The 22,648-nt window shown below is 36.1% G+C and overlaps 3 protein-coding genes across 13 annotated transcripts in view; 1 reads left to right on the top strand and 2 right to left on the bottom strand.

The window, feature by feature from the left end:
* Positions 1-21: 21 nt before the first annotated feature.
* LOC128188408 (malonyl-CoA-acyl carrier protein transacylase, mitochondrial-like) lies at positions 22-9,035 on the bottom strand. Its single transcript, XM_052859448.1, has 4 exons — positions 8,514-9,035; positions 963-1,050; positions 633-853; positions 22-438 (listed from the first exon to the last, which is right to left on the bottom strand). The coding sequence occupies exons 1-4, from the start codon at positions 8,988-8,990 to the stop codon at positions 40-42; spliced, it is 1,185 nt and encodes a 394-aa protein (XP_052715408.1). The 5' UTR covers positions 8,991-9,035; the 3' UTR covers positions 22-39.
* Positions 9,036-9,187: 152 nt separating this feature from the next.
* LOC128188404 (DNA replication licensing factor mcm4-A-like) lies at positions 9,188-18,290 on the top strand. Of its 2 annotated transcripts, none has more exons than XM_052859434.1 (18): positions 9,188-9,316; positions 9,426-9,541; positions 9,866-9,898; positions 9,997-10,188; positions 10,317-10,486; positions 11,791-11,997; positions 12,163-12,397; positions 12,529-12,771; positions 13,012-13,249; positions 13,359-13,450; positions 13,539-13,641; positions 14,010-14,186; positions 14,342-14,435; positions 14,548-14,702; positions 14,950-15,067; positions 15,353-15,594; positions 16,007-16,217; positions 17,494-18,290. In XM_052859434.1, exons 2-18 carry the CDS (start codon positions 9,439-9,441, stop codon positions 17,587-17,589), a joined length of 2,709 nt encoding a protein of 902 aa, XP_052715394.1. In that variant the 5' UTR covers positions 9,188-9,316; positions 9,426-9,438; the 3' UTR covers positions 17,590-18,290. The 2 variants fall into 2 exon arrangements, with proteins under 2 accessions (XP_052715394.1, XP_052715395.1); XM_052859435.1 differs by having other exon boundaries at positions 9,207-9,316; positions 9,432-9,541.
* Positions 18,291-18,779: 489 nt separating this feature from the next.
* Positions 18,780-22,648, bottom strand: part of LOC128188405 (H(+)/Cl(-) exchange transporter 7-like) — a 45,962-nt gene continuing 42,093 nt past the window's right edge. For all 10 annotated transcript variants that reach the window (XM_052859436.1, XM_052859437.1, XM_052859438.1 and 7 more), the window contains 5 exons: positions 21,929-22,046; positions 21,278-21,346; positions 21,083-21,169; positions 20,753-20,917; positions 18,780-20,307 (listed from right to left, as the gene is read on the bottom strand). In XM_052859436.1, coding sequence (XP_052715396.1) covers positions 20,209-20,307; positions 20,753-20,917; positions 21,083-21,169; positions 21,278-21,346; positions 21,929-22,046 — 538 coding nt within the window. In that variant the 3' untranslated portion in view covers positions 18,780-20,208. The remainder of the gene's footprint in view (positions 20,308-20,752; positions 20,918-21,082; positions 21,170-21,277; positions 21,347-21,928; positions 22,047-22,648) is intronic.

Genomic DNA, 22,648 nt, shown 5'->3' with positions numbered 1-22,648 from the left:
TAAATTATAAGCAAGTCAGTAGTGATTGTAGTGATTTATTCACACTTCTATCCGACGGTAATTAGAGTAAGCCTTTTTATTGATCAGTCTAAGAATATACCCAAGTTGCCCCCCTGGTCCCACTTCATACGTTTGAGGAAACTCCTCCCCTAGGGGCCTCCCATATATACTCTGCATTGCCTGCTCCCACTTGATTGGATGAACCAACTGTTCACACAAGTTTTTCTTGACGAAATTTTCCTGACTGGTTGTTTTCCCAGTTACATTATAATAAACTCTGTGTTTTGTTTTGGTTGTGACGTCAATATTTTTGATGGTCGAGTACATCTCCTTCCTAGCAGAGTCCATTAACATTGTATGGAATGCACCACTGACTGGAAGTCTTTTACATCCTTTCAACCCAAACTGTTGAGATGTATCTGATATAAAATCTAAAGCCTGAAAACAAAGAAAAAAAAATACCATTCACAAAAATAGCCAAAATCTTAGTATTTTAGTTTATTCTACCAGTAATGAAAAAATTCATCCAATCCAAGCATGGTTAAACCCAAGAGCATTGAGCACATTGTATCATTGTGATACAGAAGAATTTGGAGTACAATACACAGCACCTATACTGAGGATGCACAAACCTCATTATGTCCAGCCACCACTTTGTGGTAGGGAGTTAGATAACTGGCGGTCTGCACCACTGGGTTGAGGATGCCACACTCTGACTTGCAGAACTTCATGGCAGCTTCCTTTGCCAGACCCAGCTTGGATTGATGAGAGATAGTCATGGTCAGCATTCCACTACCCACTTCCTCTGACGCCTCTTGCATGCTATAGGCACGGGTATTCAGTAGGGTCAGTGCTGGAAAATTGTTAATTAAAAAATGATAGAAAAGAAAAAGAAACCATACTGTGATACAACATCTAAAATTAAAATTATAAATTAAATGGCATGAACATCAAACACTAACCATCAGTAAATGACAGGACTCCAGCACAGACACAAGCTGTGATTTCACCAAGACTGTAACCTGCCATGCATGTTGGTCCTTCCAATATCTGATAAAAGATCACACTTTTAAATTCTAACAACTGATGGTTTAAAACTATTTCTTAGATCAATATCTATTTTGCATCTTCTTTTTAAAATTTTCACGTTGCATTTAAATTCAAGACAAATGAAATAGTGAAAATTGAATTTGATTTTTGATCATCATAAGTTCACATGCAGCTGATATACATACAATAACTTAATAAAGGGTGAGCAAAGCTCTTCCTACAGATAACATGTATATGTGAGAATGATGAATATTTCAGATAACTTGTACGTGTGAGAATGAAGAATATTTTATATTTAGCGATCAATACCTATTGAACTTGAAAATCATGGTTCAAGATGGTGGTCTCTTTGCCATTTTGAATCTTGCCCTGAAATCTTGTCTAAAGAGATTTGCTTATTCGGTCTTCCCATAAACTAGAGTTATCGTTACTGAAAGAGTTATCTTCCCCTCATAGCAGGTATGCATTACTTCCGGTTATTCGAAGATATACGACGTCAATTAATAACGACTTTTCTTACACAAAACATTTGATGATATTTAAATTACCAAACAGAAAACATCAAAAGTTATCAAAAAAAAATTAAGATGAATTCAAAGAATGCGTTTGATTACAATGTATAACGTGATGTACATAGTTCTGCTTATTCGACAAACATTGCGAGTGAAAGACATTTGTGATTTTTTTTCGGGAGTGACAATTACTCCTTTTGTGTGCTAACGGATGGATGGTGGTATTGTGGTTTCTCTGATAAAATGAACACACATATTACACAGAAATAAAAAATGTTATAAATATTAGAGAGGCAGGAGTTGAAAATCAACTTTATTCTTCTTTAGAAATCAAATATAGAAATATATATTCTTAACGAACTGTCCATATTTTTGTTTCTTCTGACGACAACGCAAAAACAATATAGACCTAAAGGAAAGTTTGCATTTATATACTTCTGATTAAATTCAAAGATACATATATATACCAGGCACGTAGCATCGTTTTTGAAAGTGGGGGGGCCAGACCCATCCAAAAAATCTTGACAAGCAAAAAAAGGGAAATTTAAAGTTTTCCAAAAATCTTCAAAATCCTAATCCGGGGGGGGGGGGGGGGGGGGGGGGGTAGACTCAGCTCAAAAAAAAAAAATTCTTCCCTACCAAAATTTTTTTCCCTCCAAATCATGAAATTCCTAATCCGTGGGGGGGGGGGGGGGGGGGGGGGGGGGGGGTAGCCTCAGCAAAAAAAAAAAAAAATTCTTCCCTACCGAAATTTTTTTCCCTCCAAATCATGAATTTCCTAATCCGTGGGGGGGGGGGGGGGGGGGGGGCGGTAACTTCAATTTCACGACTCATTTCCTAATTTTTATACCAATTTTTTACTAACTTCCAAAAAAGTGGGGGGGGGGGGCAACTCCATTATAATTCCTTTTTTTATATGTAAATTTAAAAAAATTTGCTCCTGCGACAAAAAGTGGGGGGGCCAGGCCCCCCCTGGCCCCCCCCTGATGCTACGTGCCTATATACAGGTCCCCCCCCCACCCCCGCTCCGCTATTTTCACAGACTGGGATTTTGAAAATGTGTGAAGTGATTTTTTTAGTTTATTAATTGTTTTTCGTCTTGATTTTCGGTTGATCGGTCTGCTCTTCTAACCCCCCGCACACTTTTTCAAAATACGATGTTTGCGCTAGCCTGTTGAGATGCATTCGTTCGAAATGCCATGCCCTCATGAAAAAAAATATGTATGTACACGCAGTGGGTATTGGTATCTTACCAGGCACCGACGGTCATCAATTCAGGCAGCTGTAGTGTACCTGTCATGCAGGATGTTTAATCGATGACAATCATTTGAATTTCTCAACAAAACAGATTTGTTGTATAAAATAGATACCGGTATTTAGGGTTAAGAGGAATGACAGCATTGAAAATAGAGCTCAGTGCTTTTAAAAAGAGATTTCATCGAAATTTGAATTTGTCTTTGGTTTAAAATAAGAGATCCCTTTTCTTTTAAGTCTTTGAGGAGACAGCTTAAATAATTTTTGTAATTTGTTTGTTTTACTATTAGTACATTTATTACTTTTATCATTTATCTCAATGCCCTTTATATAATTGAACTGCTCTTTATTCACGTACCATCTATAGCAAACACCATTTTAGGAACTTTTCATGAAAAATTAAGGATGGAATGAACTATATATAAAAATATAGACGTGAATGTTGTCAATTAAAATCGGAACGCAACTTTAAATGAAAACATGATTGCAAGTGGTGTATGCGAAAAATTGCGCAAAAGCTAGGTTGCATATGTTTTTATCCATTATCTCTTAAATTCCCATGATGATGAAATTGAAATTAGTCATTCATTTATCTAAATGAAATCCATCAAGAGTAAGTATAGATAGGTCCGCCAATGTTCAGTGCAGATACATTCATACGTAGGTATAATACCTATCTTTGTACTTCGACCTCCTGATAGATTGAAATATTCTCTTTTGAGAGGTGGACAGACAAAACCATCCATGTCTTTAGGATTGCTTTGCATGTCTACTTCTCTGTATAATGAATTGTACATGTATCAGCAGCGCTCTTCTAAAACCACGCACTTCACCGGCAGCAACTGCATTATTTTTACTGGTAGATGGAAGGCGCGTGGCATCAATGGAGGGGGGGGGGGCTACCCTCCCCTCTTCTTGCAACAGATATTTTTCATAAATTTACATATAAAAAAGTGAATAAAAAAGTTACCGCCCCCTTACCTTTTTCGTAGCAAATAAATAAATAGTGAATCTGTGAAAAGAATAAAATGCTTCATGATTTAACTAGGTCTGTTGTACAGTAAAGTACATTATACCCCCCCCCCCCCAAATTAGGATTTTCACGATTTGAGAGGTTGTAATTTTCTTTTTCTTTTTTTAAATTTTCTGGTTTTTTAAGTAGTTTTTTATGAACCCCCCACCCCCTCCCAATCCACGTTCAAAAACCATGGTATGTGCCTGGATATGATGGTACGATTAGGCGCGCTCGACAAATCTCTCTACTTTTTTTTTACTATTTTAGTATAACAGCATCTTTTAATTGCACAGTCGTCTTTCTATATTGACAATTTACACCAATAACCGATTAAACAAGACAAAACACGTTTGTTTCAACCATCTGTTTATACTGGTTACATAGCGCTATACCTGCTCTAATGGAGAGATAACTCGTGTTACGAACGATAACTCCAGGTTATGAAAATCCCGAATATCTGATTAAAAACCCAGCATTTCAAATTCAAAGAAATACTGAAAATATTGTTTAAAAGATTAAAATGTTCTATTTTTCTGCAACAAATCATTTAAATCTATTTTTCAAATTGATTGGAGCCTTGTTACATTGACATAAATTGTCAAGTAATGTCTGCCTCTTCTAATATGATGTCATAATGTGGACTGTGCATGTGACCTCTAGCTTTACGGTAATAAATTATTGGATAGGCGGATCCAAATCAGCCTGTCATCAATAAAGAAATGTGATTGCATACCTGTTAACCTTTCAAAGCTGCTATGTGGGAGAATCTCCCCCTTACCAACTTGGCTAAGGGGGAGATTTTGCGTAAACGACGTTTTTTCACGTGAAATGCAAATATATAATAAAAATACTGTTAGATACCTTATTTTACCATTGTAATTAATGCATTTGCAATCATTTTAAATTTTATTATTTCTATGACTACCAGTGTGCAATTACAGCTTGTGTTGCTGTACAAGTTCAAAAAACTATTATTTTGTTTGCATGGTACAATACAAGAAGTCAATAGTGCCACTTTTTATATTAAGTCTTTCTATTGTTCAGTATTGAACCATCACTGCATGCCGACATCTAGGGTAAACACAGAAAATTTAATTTATTTTGCCTATTTTGAATTTGCAGTGAAACACAGTTAAGAAAAAACCAGAAAATAATATTCATTAAAATTATTTTTTGCCTTATATATAGGATAGATTTTTTAATTCACAAAACAATTTTAACATGTATTTCTCCAGTATCATTTAAAAATGATCTCTGTTGTAATGTCTATAGCATCCCTGTAATTTATAGTACCGGTACTATAAACTTTAAAAACTCTTGTGAAATAAATGCTTTTACACTTTTCCTCGAGCTTCATTTTATTGGTAGCTTGTATAAACACTCATTGTTCCAAACGCACTTTGATTTTACCGACCGTGCTGGCCAGACAGAATTAGTCACGACTCACTGCACGTGGCTTGTGTGCTTTACCTGTGCACCTGTTAAGTGACAACACTGGCTGTTATTGTTTTCTTTGGTGTTGCAGGGTAAAATCAAGATATTTTAAGCTTTCACTTATTTTTTATAAGGCCTATGCATAACTAAATACGTAACTGATTTAAGTCAAAACCGGAAGTAATCATAACAAGAGGCCCATGGGCCACATCGCTCACCTGAGGAACAACAGGTATGATAAAGTCAGCTTAATGGAGTCATAATACAATCTGGACAATGTACATTAATACATGTAGATCCTGTATAAATAAAATCCATTTTCCCCCCTTGGAACTCGGATAGCCCTGATTGCTGCCAATATTTACAAGAGCAGACTTTAATCACCGCTCCTGCACATATATAGGGACTCAACGTTACGCAGGTAGGGATGACCGCACACCTACGCAACTCAACAGGTACCAACGTTAACGCAAGCAGAGATAACGCAAGCAGGGATGACCGCACACTTGCGCCAACAGCTCAACCTAACGCAGGCGCCGCAATCACCACCAATGCAAGCAGGTATGACCGCACACTTGTATTAATGCGATACAGGGCAGAAATGACCACACATTCTGTATCGTTAGTTAGAAAAACACTAAGATTAGATAGACCAGGGATGTTAACACCCTCAATCTCTCCGTACCCCCAAACAGTCGCTCGATCTAAAGCAATAGACACTGTCCCTATATATGTGCCGGCCTAAAATAATTCATAGTATCTAAAAATTGGAAATCAAAAATAAACAAACTAATCCAGCCTAACCCAAAACTACTTATGCAAAACAACTTATATACATTGAATATTAATTATTGTATAAAAATAATCATCACAATAATTGGTTAACAGTGGATGCATTAATTAAAATAATCAAGAATCAATAAATCAAGGGCAATAACCCAAAACAGTAATACAAAAAGATTCTAATGAAAAAATAGCTGCCTGCTTCAATTTTATAGTCATATCACATGTTGAGTATTGCAGTTCTCAAAAAGATCCTTTACAATTGTTTATATATGGGATATTTTGCTACATCAAACTCTGAACCTTCTTGTGAGGCCGAGGATTTGTCCTGGAGCCAAAGTCTTAACAATTATAAAGAATCATCTTGCTGATTAGTTTCTGAGAAGAAGATTTTTAAAGATTTACTCTTTATTCCTATGTAAAACTTTAACACCCCCACCCCCTATGTGGCCTCACCCTACCCCCAGGGGTCATGATTTTCACAACTTTGAATCTACACTACCTGAGGATGCTTCCACACAAGTTTCAGCTTTCCTGGCTGATTAGTTTCTGAGAAGAAGATTTTTAAAGATTTACTCTATATATTCCTATGTAAAACTTCGACACTCCATTGTGGCCCCAACCTAACCCCAGGGGTCATGATTTTCACAACTTTGAATCTACACTACCTGAAGATACTACCCACAAGTTTCAGCTTTCCTGGCTGATTAGTTTCTGAGAAGAAGATTTTTAAAGATTTACTCTATATATTCCTATGTAAAACTTTGACCCCCCATTGTGGCCCCACCCTACCCCTAGGGATCATGATTTTCACAACTTTGAATCTACACTACCTGAGGATGCTTCCACACAAGTTTCAGCTTTCCTGGCTGATTAGTTTCTGAGAAGAAGATTTTTAAAGATTTACTCTATATATTCCTATGTAAAACTTCGACACTCCATTGTGGCCCCAACCTAACCCCAGGGGTCATGATTTTCACAACTTTGAATCTACACTACCTGAGGATGCTTCCACACAAGTTTCAGCTTTCCTGGCTGATTAGTTTCTGAGAAGAAGATTTTTAAAGATTTACTCTATATATTCCTATGTAAAACTTCGACCCCCCACTGTGGCCCCACCCTACCCCTGGGGGTCATGATTTTCACAACTTTGAATCTACACTACCTGAGGATGCTTCCACACAAGTTTCAGCTTTCCTGGCTGTTTAGTTTCTGAGAAGAAGATTTTTAAAGATTTACTCTATATATTCCTATGTAAAACTTCGACACTCCATTGTGGCCCCAACCTAACCCCAGGGGTCATGATTTTCACAACTTTGAATCTACACTACCTGAGGATGCTTCCACACAAGTTTCAGCTTTCCTGGCTGATTAGTTTCTGAGAAGAAGATTTTTAAAGATTTACTCTATATATTCCTATGTAAAACTTCGACCCCCCACTGTGGCCCCACCCTACCCCTGGGGGTCATGATTTTCACAACTTTGAATCTACACTACCTGAGGATGCTTCCACACAAGTTTCAGCTTTCCTGGCTGTTTAGTTTCTGAGAAGAAGATTTTTAAAGATTTACTCTATATATTCCTATGTAAAACTTCGACCCCCCATTGAGGGCCCACCCTACCCCCGGGGGTCATGAATTTCACAACTTTGAATCTACACTACCTGAGGATGCTTCCACACAAGTTTCAGCTTTCCTGGCTTTCTGGTTCTTGAGAAGAAGATTTTTGAAAATTTCTCGAAATTTTTCATTAAATTCTAATTATCTCCCCTTGAAAACTGGTGTGACCCTTAATGTTCACAACTTTGAATCCCCTTTGCCTAAGGATGATTTGTGCCAAGTTTGGTTGAAATTGGCCTAGTAGTTCTTGAGAAGATGTTGAAAATGTGAAAAGTTTACGGACAGACGGACGGACGGACAGACGGACGGACAGACGGACAGACGGACGACAGACAAAATGTGATCAGAATAGCTCACTTGAGCTTTCAGCTCAGGTGAGCTAAAAAGTAATCTGGGCTATAACATGTCATACTATGATCACGGTAGATAGTACTTGGATGGATTTTGATATATTCAAGCTACACTGCAGCCTTTTTAGTTCAAAATCAGAGAAAAACCCGCAATTGATGTGGAAATTTGCATGTAAAGATTCAGAATTGGGGGGTGGGGGGGTATGGGGAAGACAAAAACGATTGCGGGAGAAATTTGTCTCCCGCGCTGGAGATAGGTTGGATGCGGTAGATCTTAGATTTTTAGGCCGTTTTGCTGGAGTCTCCCGCGCAATGCGGGAGGGTTAACAGGTATGTGATTGTGTTACTGGCTTTGCCCACCAAATGGTCACACCGTAAAACATTTTAGATTATTTTCTAAATAGACAAAACCACACCACTCATCTGAAAATAATAATTCAAGACCAATATAAATATCTGCTCGTTTTAAAATGCTTTGTAGAGAATGACATAATACCTCAGGATACAGTTCTTTCATCATTTCAACAGCAGCTAATGATGTAATAAAAACTGCAGGCTGGCAGTTGATTGTTTTATCAAGCTCCTCCTTTGGACCAAGTAAACAGAGCTTCAGAATGTCCTTCCTGAAGTGTTCACTGATCTCTTCATACATTTCTTTGACTCCCGGGTAATGTAGAGCTTTCTTACCCATGCCGACAAATTGGCTTCCTTGTCCGGGAAATAATAAAATAGGGAATCTGGCATTTACAAATGCTTTTCTTTTTATTCTCTTATCCGATATCACTTCTTTAGTGGAAACGGTCTTATCGCGAATATTAGCATCAAATGCCATATCATCACTGTGTCCACCATCTCCACCCCTGCTATCACCAAAACCGTGAACTTGTCTTGCTTCATTTACTTTCACACGTGAATTTTCCCTGAGATATAGTATGTTTCTAAGCAAGCGAAGCTGTCTTCTGTACATTTTCATGCTTTCACATTTACCGGATGTTGATCCATGGGGTCGAACGACGGTATGTCGCAAAAGCATGGGCAAGTTTTATTGTTTAATTGTTTGCACAGTATTATGGTCAAATGTTTGAATACATGTAGATTAATGTACTAATCTCTATCATTATATGATATAAAAGACAGATATTTTTGACCTGGTGTATTTCAACCTTGTCGTAAAATGTTTTCCCGCGGATTTTGAACACGTGACAAAAACATTGCCCTCTTCCTTGCTTTGTTCGGGAAAAAACCACGTACGAGAGGCAGTTGATATTCCCAAGACATTAGTATTTGTGACTGAAATAGGTATATATTTAAAAAATGTTCTTTATCCAACTTTCCACAATTATTAAAAGCAATCAATAAGGTTTGTCTTGAATGAGATCAATTTAATATGGCACAAATAATTGTAAAGTTATAGATTTGTGATGTCTGACCCACTAACCCCCCGCCGTAGAAGTAAGAGAGGGAGAACAGAAGAGGACCCCTCCTCCCCTTCCCAAGCTAATGGCGTGGAGGAACCAGTGACACGTAAGTTGATCATTATTTTAAGAAAGTACTGTACAGCCCTGCCATCTACCTGAGAGCAAGCTTATAGATGTTCCTTGAATTAAGAGTCGGTATTGTGATTCAGTTGATAACCAGCAAGTTTACGTTTTATTATGATGTGTAAAGTTTTTTTTTAATCATTTCCAGCCAATTTTAGACAATAGATTTTAAAGCATTAAATATAGTCTCCTTATGACTGATAATATTATTCTTTATATTGAATAAAGATAATTCTTTCATATGGAAGATGGGATAATTCTATTCCTGTAGATGATGGGATAATTTGATGTACTTACGTAATTTCAGCATCCAGAAGAACAAGATCAGGTGCTTCCACTCGTAAGTAATTGTCACTCTATTATATTGCTATGGTAATTTTCATTGTAAATATCTGTTGTAGCCTCCTGGAAAGACTCTAATCTAAAATTGTTATTTAGCATCATCAACCAGAAGTAGTGCTAGAAAGACTCGCACCTCTCAGGATGAAACAACTTCTCCTCCGGCCAAAGGTCCCAGGATCGACAGTTCCCCTGGAGGTGATCTTGAACCACTCCCATCGTCACCTCAATCAGGGGGGATTAGTCAGGAAAGGTCCTTGTTTTCAAGTCCACCACAGTCTAGACTTGGGGGTAATCCACAGCAACTCTTTTATGCTAAAATCTCTTGTAGAGCAATTAAAATGCTGTCTAAAGATAAAGAAATTTACTATATTTTACATATTATACAAGTTTTAACTGTAAAAGTTTTTAATTTTTAGCTCCAACAAGTGAAATTGATTTGAGTTCACCATTGAACTATGGGACCCCAAGTTCAAGAACAGGGGGACCTTTGACCCCAGGAGCTGCTGCCACGCCAATCCGATCTCGACCTGATGTTAGGAGCGACCGGAAAATCCGCCAAGTTACCATTGGAGGATCAGATCCTAGTGTAAGAATTCAATAGTATTCAAGTCGTGAAGAAGTACGGGTATGAAACACTGAATGTTACAGCTATCACGGATATTGTCTTTGTTTAGAAAAAGGAACAGATAAAAATAATCCTTATTTAGATTAATAGCATGTTTCAATTAAGTTAACTTCTTCAGATCACCAATAGAAATTGAAAAGTTTCCAGGTATTTTCCATACCATTTTGTGAATGGGGTTCGGGCCCGTGGAATAGGGAATTTTACTACAATTTGTCAAATATTGGAAAAAGTTAATGCTATTGTAGGACTTAACTTCAAGGATATGACACTTAATAGGTCAAAATAAAGTTATTGCCACACAAAGTCTTTTAAATATGTTTGTTATAAATTCCAGTCCTCATCATGATGCAAACAATTTAGAGGGAAAATTGGCATGGAACCTATGGCAAAAGGGAGGGTTTTTAACCGGGTTTTCCAACGGAAAAATCCGGTTATTACAATGGTGAAAATGGCGGGCGGGCGGGCGGCTGCCAAAAGGGTACCCTCATTGTACGGATAACTCCTCCTACAGTTTTCAAGATAGGAAGTTGTTCTTTTGCAGATCAATTGTACATATATCAGAGGTGTGCACATTGCTAGGATTTTGATTTCCGATAATTTATCGAAAAAATACCAGCTTTTAAACTTAGTCATTTTTTGGCAAAATGTTGCATATAGGGTACCCTCATTGTACGGATAACTCCTCCTACAGTTCTCAAGATAGGAAGTTGTTCTTTTGCAGATTAATTGTACATATATCAGAGGTGTGCATATTGCTAGGATTTTGATTTCTGATAATTTATCGAAAAAATACCAGCTTTTGAACTTAGTCATTTTTTGGCAAAATATTGCATAAAGGGTACCCTCATTGTACGGATAACTCCTCCTACAGTTCTCAAGATAGGAAGTTGTTCTTTTGCAGATCAATTGTACATATATCAGAGGTGTGCATATTGCTAGGATTTTGATTTCCGATAATTTATGAAAAAAATACTAGCTTTTGAACTTAGTCATTTTTTGGCAAAATGTTGCATAAACATGTAGGGTACTCCATTTCACTGGATAAGGGTTGACATGGATTATTGATACAGTTTACATGAAAGAAAACCCGGTTTGCTGTCACATTGACAGCTTTTCACTTGTTCTGTTTGAAATGGGGCCAAAATTCAGCTCCTTGTGGGTCATCGGAAAATCCCTGTTTACATAATTATATAGACTCTAAATGTAACAAGTCACAAAGCAGGCTTTCAGACCTATTGCTCAGTATCATATCTGTTTCTCTGCAGGAACCAACAAGAATTACAAGTGAAATCAGCAGCGACCCCAACGCTGGCCCCCAGTTGGTCATATGGGGCACCGACGTTGTGGTCAGTCACTGCAAGGAGAAGTTCAAGAGGTTCATCTGCAAGTATGTGGATACGAATGTTGCTGACGATGAACAGTTTGAAGGGATGGACATATCACAGCCATACTACTTGCAAAGGCTGGAAGAGGTAATGGAAACTTGTGACAAATTTAAGTAATTTTGAACATATTGTATGAGTATGCAACGTAATCGAACGAGAAATTACAGGAGTTGAATGATTGTTAACAGTCATGAAAAATTTAAACTTTTTTATAACATGGTTTAAATGTTTTCTTTCAATTTTTTTCCTCAGATAAGTCTAATTGGAGAACCTTTCCTGAATATAAACTGCGAACATCTGAAGGAGTTTGATGCAGACCTGTACAGACAACTAGTGAATTACCCCCAGGAGGTTATCCCCACATCTGACATGGCTGTCAATGAAATGTTTTTTGAGAAGTTTCCTGACGCAGCACTTGAGCATCAAATTCAAGTTCGACCAATGAACGCCGATCGCACCAAAAATATGAGGTCTCTAAATCCTGAAGGTATTGGAAAATTTTTTCACTCATTGAAAATTTCTGTAATAACTATGGATTTTATGTGCTAAATTTTCATCATTACTGCAATTATTTGATTTATCTGAGTGTATTTATTATCCTGTTGACTTGTTAAACAGACATTGATCAGCTTATCACCATCGGTGGAATGGTGATCAGGACCAGCTCTTTGATCCCTGAGATGAGGGAGGCCTTCTTTAAGTGCTATGTCTGTGCTAACACAACCTCGGTGGAGATTGACCGTGGCCGCATTTCTGAGCCGGTCCTCTGTACAAACTGCAACACCAATCATTCCTTCGCTCTGGTTCATAATCGATCCCAGTTCACTGACAAACAGATGATCAAACTGCAAGAATCACCAGGTAATACATAGCTTGATAATTAACAATTCTTTCCTCAGTATTGAAATAAAGAAATTAATTTCTGCAGGCAGGTTATATCAACAAGAACAGAATCACTCTTGAAAACAATTTTAGAATTAATATTTCATGTTCAAGTATATATGTCTATTGAATTTTAAGAGTATTTAACTTATTATTGATTGTTACCGGTATTTTATTTTATGAATTAAAGATCACGGTGTGTTTTTATGTTTTGTGCAGATGACATGCCTCCTGGTCAGACTCCACACACAGTGGTTATGTACGCTCACAACGACCTTGTGGACAAAGTCCAGCCTGGAGACAGGGTGACGGTCACCGGAATCTACAGAGCGACGCCCCTCAGGGTCAACCCCAGGATGAGGAACGTCAAGTCGGTGTACAAAACCCACATTGATGTAGTCCACTTCAGAAAGGTGCATGAGAAAAGACTTCGAGAAAATGATGACGAAGGAGATGGGTAGGTGTTTTAAGTTTAATCATTTGCTGGTCATACATGTTTGATACATTAAATCTAATTGTACATGTGACTTGTGTCCCACTGACTTAATTTGTTTTTCATTCTCTAGGAAAGAGAATTTGATCAATGAAGAGAGATTGAAAATAATCAGAGAATTGTCCAAAAAACCAGATATTTATGAACGTCTAGCTAGAGCAATAGGTAAGAATTTCATCATCATTGAACCAGGCATGTCATTAAATACTACTGCCAATTTAAAGTGATTAAACTTAACTCATTTTCTTTGTAGCTCCAAGTATTTATGAAAATGAGGACATCAAAAAAGGAATACTTCTTCAGTTGTTTGGAGGCTGCAGGAAAGATTTCTCACATTCAGGTCGAGGAAAATTTAGGTAAATTTTAAAAACTTGAAGTGGTCTGGAAAACTTCAAATGATTCTATGCTGTTGAGATTTGACATCATTGTAAAAAAAAATTAAGTTTACAGTTTTAACCTATTAAATGCATTTTAAAGTATTCCAAGGTAAAAATTGTATAACCACAACCAGTTTTGATCTCATGACTTACAGAACACTATGTGATGCATTTAACAAATAGACAACAATATAAAAGAAATTAAAATTAATTTTATTGTTACATTATGTATTTCAAAAGACAAAATGGAGGTGTCCCACATCTTCTTAAAAGAGTACATATCACTGATTTACACTAAGCTTGTTTGATACAAATAAAATCAAAATTATTTGCTGTTCTGTCAACAGAGCCGAGATCAATCTCCTGCTGTGTGGAGACCCTGGTACCAGCAAGTCACAGCTGCTTCAGTATGTGTATAACTTGGTGCCCCGAGGTCAGTATACCTCGGGTAAAGGATCCAGTGCAGTGGGTCTCACAGCATACATCACTAAAGACCCAGAGACAAGACAACTTGTCTTGCAAACGTATGTATCCTCCTTTTTGGTGTAAAGCATGTAAGAATCGTCACATACATGTAGTTTAAAAGAGATATGAAGCTCAAAGAAATAATTCATGATTGTTATGATAGAGAAGTTAAAAATTGCTGTCTAGTCTAGAATGCAATAAAATTGTACTGTAGGGGAGCATTGGTGTTGAGTGACAATGGAATCTGCTGCATTGATGAGTTTGACAAGATGAATGACAGCACTAGATCAGTCCTACATGAAGTCATGGTAAAGTTTAATGTTCCAATTCTACTAGCACTTTAGCATTTGTTTTGAATTGAAATATGTAGGTCTGCCATGCTGTTGTATGTAATGAAATTAAAGTTGACTTTAATTGCAGGAACAACAAACCTTGTCCATTGCGAAGGCTGGTATCATTTGTTCCCTGAATGCCAGGACCTCTGTCCTAGCCGCAGCCAATCCTGTTGAGTCGCAGTGGAACAAAAATAAAACAATCACAGAGAACATCCAGCTCCCCCATACCCTGCTGTCAAGGTAAGAACCAAGAAAATACCTGATCTCAATTGTCCATCAAACAAAGAATGAATTAGAACTTTCATATACCGTAGTTTGTTTAGATTCCAAGACACTGATAATTATTTTGTGGAGTTGTAACCCTTTTACATAATAATTTGTTGTGTTTTAAGCATACTCTGTGCCATTCATTTTTAGGCATTATCAAATTATGTTGGAATGTTGAAGGGTATTTGGGATTGCTCACTTTTTTGTTTCATTCTTACAGATTTGATTTGATTTTCCTGATGCTGGACCCACAAGATGAAATGTTTGACCGGCGTTTGGGAGGCCATCTTGTATCTCTCTATTTCAAAACCCATGAAGATGAGGAGGATGAAAATTTGGTCAGTATAGACACACTTAACAGTGCTAAAGTCAAACACATACAAGCAGATACCGTTTCACATGGTAATCTACCTGTTTATTTTGGTTGAACTTCACCAGTTTGGCCTTAAATGTTTGGAAACAGTCTTGATAAAGTAAAGTCAATTCTAGTCTTCGTTTCATAATGCTTTCAAATCCAAATTAGACCTTGTGCTTGTAAAGGAGTTCACTGTAAAAAGGGGATTGTTAATGAGCTGCCACATGGTCAGAATTTGTCACGGTAACAATTGCCGATTCTTTTACAGGACATGAGTATTTTGAAGGATTACCTTACATATGCCAAGAAATACATTCACCCTAAGATCAGTGAGTCGGCAGGACAGACCCTGATCGAGTCGTACGTCAACATGAGGAAAATGGGCAGTGGGAGGGGACAGATCTCAGCGTATCCCAGACAACTGGAATCTCTCATCAGATTGTCCGAGGCTCATGCCAGAATGAGGCTGTCAGAAATTGTGGAAGTAGCTGATGTGGAGGAAGCCAAAAGGTAACATGCATGGGTTAATTATACCTTGTTAATCATAATTATTATAAGCAATATTATTACAAGTAATGGATATTGCCCGAATCAACTCTTTTTCAAATATATGTAATATAATTCACAATTTTGTTTTTAAAAAAGCATCTTTGAAGTAATACAAGAAATTTAAGGTTATTGTGATCTTCTAGAAACAAGGTGGATGTGGAAGTTTGTGAATGGAAATCTAGTGTGATCATGAGAGTTCAAATCAATTGAACTCGTATAAAAGTTTTGCAGCGTATGAATGTTGTGACTGCTAACTCTAGATTAGCTATTAATGATGCACAACACACTGATTATAATGGTGCTTGTTAGATACATATAGTGGCCTTAAAATTTTGCATTGCCTGTTTCTTATTATGGGTCTTGTTTGATACAGGTTGTACAGAGAGGCTCTGAAGCAGGCAGCCGTGGATCCATCCACAGGGAAGATAGACATCACCATCCTGACCACAGGACTGAGTGGTGCCGCCAGGAAACGAAAGGCAGAGATCACCCAGGCTCTCAAGAAAATCATACAGGGCAAGGGCAAGGTGTCCACCCTCAAACACCAAAAGTTGTACGAGGAATTCAGAGAAAATTCAGACTTTGTAAGTACTCTCCCTTGAGGTCATTTAAAGAATCACAAGTTATTATTATCTTGTGTTCGTAAGTCTCAAATGTCTTATCATATGTTTAACATATTTTAGTGTCTTTGGCTGTGATAACCCTATAAATCGATAGTCAAATACATTTCATTAATGACTATTTTAATATTTAATAGTAGAATCGCTAAAAATTGTAGATTTATAATAAGGTATCATTCATTGAAATATTCTATGGTGATCAGGGCTCTACATTAACTTTTTTTCCTACTTGTCCATTCGGACAAGTGACCAAGATATTTACTTGTCCGAACTTCAACTTCACTTGTCCAAAAAATTTTCAATATTAAAGATCAAATATTGTCAACTTGAAAACTACAGTTCTGTATAAAAAAATAAAGTCATTTATTGATTATCCTTGCCATAATTAATAACCTGATTTCTTAAATGGAAACTTAAAGAATGTATTGGTTCCATATATCATTAAACATGATTTGTCAGCTGTAGCTTTGTCATGTCAAATTACAACTTAGAAATTTTAAATTTAGCATCAGGTTTTAAAATACATGAAACTCTTATATTGATTTCTCATCTGTTTTTTAAACTAAACATGGAAAGTCATCATAGTCTATCAATGATGAATGAAACCTGATATAAATTACATTTCTTTACATAATCCTTAAGTTTATCTTTGCTACCTGTTCTTCCATTCTTTTTGATAACGTGTGTTTGGTACTGTGTAAGAACTAAGATCCACACCTTTACAGTTCAATATTGAAAGTTGTTTGTAATTAGTGAACTTCCATCCCGATCAAGAGTAACTCAATTGCATTTCAATTTGAAGTCGGGATCGAAATTCAAAATAACTAATCGATAAACTTATAACGGGACTACGGATAAACTTATCACAAAACTTTCTTTACTTTTTAAAATGTTGGAGACTTCTTTACATAAAAATGCACTTGTCCAGTCGGACAAGTGACCAGCAATATTCACTTGTCCGTATATTTTTTTAACTGGTACCGGACAAGCGTTAATGTCGAGCCCTGGTGATCAAATATTATCAGGCGTGATCAAATCTATCATAAAGCCCTTCAGCTTTATTAGATATGATCACTTGTGACTGAATTTGATCCCCTCATAATACTCAAAGAAAGATTCCTTATTCCATAAATATTATTATCACATTCACATCAGTTTTTTGCTTGCCCACAATTTGGAGATGTGCTACTATTTAGGGTTGCAAAATTTGTGCAAATAAACCTGTTCCTCTCCTTTTTAGGCCATAACCAAGGACATGTTTGATGATGCCCTGAAGGAATTACAGGAGGAGGACTTCCTCATAGTCACCAACAAGCTGATTCGCCTTTGTCAATAAGCTGACATCTTCTAGTAGTCACAAAAACATTCTTCACCTCTGTCAATAAGCCTTCAGTACTTGGATCTATGCAAAAATGTAGTTATGTTTGAGAGTATCAAAGATATTAGGTGTATACTTCTGATTATCAATATAGAAAAAGTACATGTATGTCAGCTACGCTAAAAATATGCTGATCAGTTTTGTTGTATTGAAGATTCTTGTAATTCTTAAAATTGTTTTTAATTTATGTACACCTGCATGTATAATGCTTGTCTTGTCTCTGTACAATGTTACCCTGTCTTATGCTCGTTCAATCTCTTGGGAGAAAGGAGGTCCACCGGATGTGTTCACATGTATATAACTCGAGTTCAACAGAAAAGTTTTGTATTCTATAAGTGCACTTTATATTGTCTATAAAAGCAAATGATGCATATTGAGTGCTTCCATTGTTATTGCGTTTGTCATCATAGATGTATACTCAGATGGTGATCAACATTTTATATATATTTATCATGTTAGAGTTACAGCTGTATAACATTGTATATAGAGAAAGGTGCATGATGATCTGACAATTTCACTGTTACAAAATTGTTTAATTTAAATATCACTTGATTCCACATTAATACACAAGTGTACTAAATCACTGCCAACACAAGGCATTATTTTGATGTAAATAAATTTATTGATCTGCAAGTTAAAGTAATAAATGCTGAATTTATTATGTGTTGTTTGTGTTTAACTATTTGAAAAGTAATGCATGTGTACGCGTCAAGACATGGAGGACAAGAAAATTATTGAAACAGGAGAGCCAGTTGTGCTAGCAGGATGTTTGTTTTTCATTGATGGGTAATAGTTGAATTTTTAATCAGGATTTCTGTAGGAAAAATCCAATGATTGAAATGCTGAAAATGGCAGGCGGGCAGCTGCTAAGGGTACCCCCTTTGTACGGATACATGCAACTTCTAGTTTTTAAAATGGGAAGTTTCTGTTCTAAAGATCAATTGAACATATATCAGAAATGTGCATATTACTTTTTTTTTTTTTTTTATATAATACCGGTATATGCAAAATAGTTGACTTTTGCATATTATTCAAAATAAGCAATACACTTTAACACCTAAATGCAGAGATTTTATAAAGGTCAAGTTCTCAATTTTGTGTTAATATAGTATTCCCATCAACATTTTCTTTTAATCACAACACAAAAATGAGTTTCATTTCATTTATGACAATAATAACTTGTACACTTCCTGGAGTCTTAAAGTTTGTAGGTGCATGTATAAAAGAAATTTTACTATTCATAACAGGGTGAGAAAAATGAAAATAACAATCTGCAAGTAATGCTACATAAAATAATTTCCAGGTTTACAAGGTAGAATTGGAATACGGTCCATTTTGCTATCAACAAAATAATCACACTTGGAATAAGGTAAATTAAACAAGGTGTTTATTTAGGTACAGTCTTCTTGTAGAACATTTTTTCAAATTTTATATCACAGCTTGGAATATGAAAAAAAAGCAGTTGAAATACATGTACATAGTACACACATGGATTTCAGTTTCTCCTAAAAAGACTGTCATTTTTGAAATTCAATTAAAAAAGTCTGTAAAAAATATGTTTAAGTGAAGCATTGGAAATGGAGTTATCGAAACAAGTACATGTGTATTTGGGTTTCAGGGAAAACCATGCTTAAAATTCTCCTGGATAATTTGTCTCATATTTTAAATATCCGGTAGGTATAAAGTGTAAAAAAAAAAAAATATCTATGTAAATACAAAATGATCTTGCAAAAATTAAAATCTTTGACCTTCATTTGAAATAAAGACTGCTACAAAGTTAAAGAAAAAAATTGTTGTCATGTATTCCATCAACTGTCTGTCAAAAAAAGTTTCCTTATCACTCGATATCAATAAAATGACCAGGTATATAATTTGGCACAAGCTGTCAATGGCATTAAAATACCCCATATGTATAAATCTGTAATAGACTTGAGGGTGGGGGACAAACAACAAATAGGCTACAACAGCAACTGCATGAAAAGATAACAGTATTTTCCTTTGGATTTCAACAATAAAACAGCTAGTAACAAATGATAGAGACATGATTTCGTGCAGAGGTATTTACATTTGACCAGTATAAAATGATTAAGAAAATCAAGAATTGACAAAATTGTCCTACTGGAATGCATACCATTATACCATTTACCTGGACTTACTCTGATAAAAAAAAAACAATATGGCTTCTGTCCTGGACTGTCTAGATGTACACTTGACAACAATGGAATGTAGTTTCTCAAACTTGACCCAATGGAAGCTTGAGTACACACAATCATTGATCAAAATTGTAACAATGAACATCCATAATTGCATAGATACTGTACATAATAATTAAAAATACAAAATGCTTTGTTCACTCTCTGTATATAAACAGTTATCTGGTAGGGTGACAAATCGTTGATAACAGATGAGGATCGGTCAGCCAGGAGGGATACTGGCGCGCGGAGATCCGTGAATCGTCCCTTACCCTGAGAACACCAAACACTACAACCATACATGATTTAGCCTATCTAACTCCGATATATAGATTTGTTCTCTGCTACGTGGGTATATAGAATCGCCAGACATTTCTAGATGACCTCAAATGTCCTGAATCTTCAGCTGTTCTATCTTTACTAGTCCTCTCTTGGAGCCCACCCTGAATTTAGCCAGGTCTTTTCTTGTCACTATTCCCACAGGCTACATTGAAATAAGAAAAAAAACATAAGAATCAAAAATAAATGCCACACTATCTAGAAAATTCTAGCTAGGTAAAGAACTCCACTTTAATACAGGAAAGTTGGATAAAGAGATGGAACAGTGGTATGACCTTAACCTTGGACTAGGAAATTTTAAAAAAGGGTCACTGCACATCTTTTGCTCACTAGCACTGGATTTTAAATGATATATTCTATAAACTTAAAATCTCATCTTCGAACTAAGGTCAAGGTCATTCCACACTTTAAATTTTAGGCAACTCCGTGTGTGAAGTATTTGACAAGGTGCGTGTACAATTTTCATAATTTTATCTTGAGGGAGTAAATTAAACTTAAGTCATTAGGACTATTTAGCTTGAAACTTGTTATTCAGAAAAAGACAGGCGATGCTTATAATTTAGAAAATCCTTGTAATGCTATGGACTCACCACATTCTTTTCATCCGTGACAATGAGGTGCCGCAGCCCGAGGCCTCTGAACAGATTGAACACGCGGGGTAACGAGAATTTCTGTTCCACTGTGTACGGTGAAGGGTTATAATAGGGTTTTAGGTCCATCACATAACTCTTCTCCTCATCGGACAGCTCTATCTCCTGTAAGAAAAATAATCAGAGTTTCATTGTGCATGCACACATAATTGCACAAGAAATTTTTTACATATGGTACCTGTTCATAGTTAATACAGGGTTATGACTTACAGCTAGATGCTTTGAGGTACACAGGGAAATAACAAACAGATACTTTTATTCATGACTTACTGATACTTTGAGGTACACAGGGTAGAAATCTCTGAAATCCTTGATGGTTATATTTCTGGGAGGTACCTGACCCTCTGGACAAAATATCTAGAAATGTCCAATGTAAAGCAGTATTAGTCGTCAACATTATTAGTCATTTAAATAATTTGGAAAAATTCATTTATGCATTTTTACCAATGCAGAGAGGATACCCACCTTCTTCTGCAGCAGAACCAGCAGCTGACTTCGAAGAATAAGGCCCTTTAGTTTCCCTTTCCCGGGTGCCTGAATTTTCATATTAATTAATAAATATTAATCAACATTTATAAGCTACACTTTATTCTATACATTAAAAATCTTCATCATGTGAAAAGCAACATATAAAGGGGCATTGTTAAACTTATCATTGGCATACTTGAGATATATTCATTTTTCCCCACAATTTTTTTGTAGTATATTTACAAAAGTTATAACTTCTATTGGCTGAAATAAGTTGTGGCTCTAATTTTTTTTCTTGTGCATGTTGAGTTTGATTTACTAAATAGCATCATAAACTTAATCCTTGAACTACTCTCTCTCTCTCTCTCTCTCTCTCTCTCTCTCTCTCTCTCTCTCTCTCTCTCTCATTTGGCTGTGTACTATTTTTTCGTATTTTTTATTTACTGTGTTTGGAGGAGAGTGGTTCCCGCAATATCCAGTACAGTGATTATACATCGCTTAATGCCTTGCTTCTATGTTTAGTAATAGTTGCATTCAGGTGAAAACTCATCCATACTATCTTGTAGACAAATCTGTTTCTGCCAAATATCATATGGTAAATATATTGCGTTTACAGTTATTGTTTTACAGCGTGGCTGTGCTACTGACCATGGGGTCGTCCTCTATGACTGGGAAGCCACAGAACGTCTCCTCTTTCAGCATCCTGTAGATGTTCTCCACTCTCTCCTTTGTTTTGAACGTAGCAAGTGGAGCACTCATTACATCACTTAAATGTACAATAAATCTCTCATTTATTTACCGTAACACTGAAATTATAAAATATCCTTAGAACTAAACAAATGCATTACAGAAATCAACACAGAAATTCAATTTTCGGAAGCACTTTTTTAATCATGAAACCTGCATACAGTATTTTGGAATTCTTCCCATAGATTCATATCATAGTTATTTCAAAAGCTTGACAATGTAGCATTAAGCATTTGCAATTTTAACTTTTTCAGTTCGGAAGAATTTTATTTGAATTTTCCAATTAAATTTATCCCTCCTTGACTTAATTACCAGTACAATCAGAACCCTTTAGAGCCGTTTTAACATGAGCTTGGACTTAACTGGATATTGATGCTTCATCATATCTTATGTTTACATACAGTGATTCACAATAAGAAGTGATAATGAACATTGGGAATATCGATTTATGGAACACATAAAAAGGTTCGTTTACAGAAGATGATATACTGTGGTTTCATAAATTTTTGTGGATTTAATAAAAATCACATTTATAGTAACGTAAATCTGTGGACAAAAATCCTATCATACAAAAAGTTATTAAAAATTATATTTCATTAATTTCATGGATCAACTCAACAA

Source organism: Crassostrea angulata, chromosome 6 (genome assembly GCF_025612915.1).
Source record: "Crassostrea angulata isolate pt1a10 chromosome 6, ASM2561291v2, whole genome shotgun sequence".
In the NCBI taxonomy this organism is placed as follows: Eukaryota; Metazoa; Mollusca; class Bivalvia; order Ostreida; family Ostreidae; genus Magallana; species Magallana angulata.
Note: the sequence above shows the minus strand (reverse complement) of the source record. Positions and strands in the feature narration are given on the sequence as shown.

Excerpts from the sequence above, each read along its gene's own strand:
- LOC128188408 (XM_052859448.1), bottom strand. The coding sequence starts at position 8,990 with ATGAAAATGTACAGAAGACAGCTTCGCTTGCTTAGAAACATACTATAT. Across the intron at positions 1,051-8,513 it reads TGAAAGAACTGTATCCTGAG|ATATTGGAAGGACCAACATG; the intron begins GTATTATGTCAT and ends ATCTTTTATCAG. Across the intron at positions 439-632 it reads TGGTGGCTGGACATAATGAG|GCTTTAGATTTTATATCAGA; the intron begins GTTTGTGCATCC and ends CTTTGTTTTCAG.
- LOC128188404 (XM_052859434.1), top strand. The coding sequence starts at position 9,439 with ATGTCTGACCCACTAACCCCCCGCCGTAGAAGTAAGAGAGGGAGAACA. Across the intron at positions 9,542-9,865 it reads CGTGGAGGAACCAGTGACAC|CATCCAGAAGAACAAGATCA; the intron begins GTAAGTTGATCA and ends ACGTAATTTCAG. Across the intron at positions 14,187-14,341 it reads AGACAACTTGTCTTGCAAAC|GGGAGCATTGGTGTTGAGTG; the intron begins GTATGTATCCTC and ends ATTGTACTGTAG.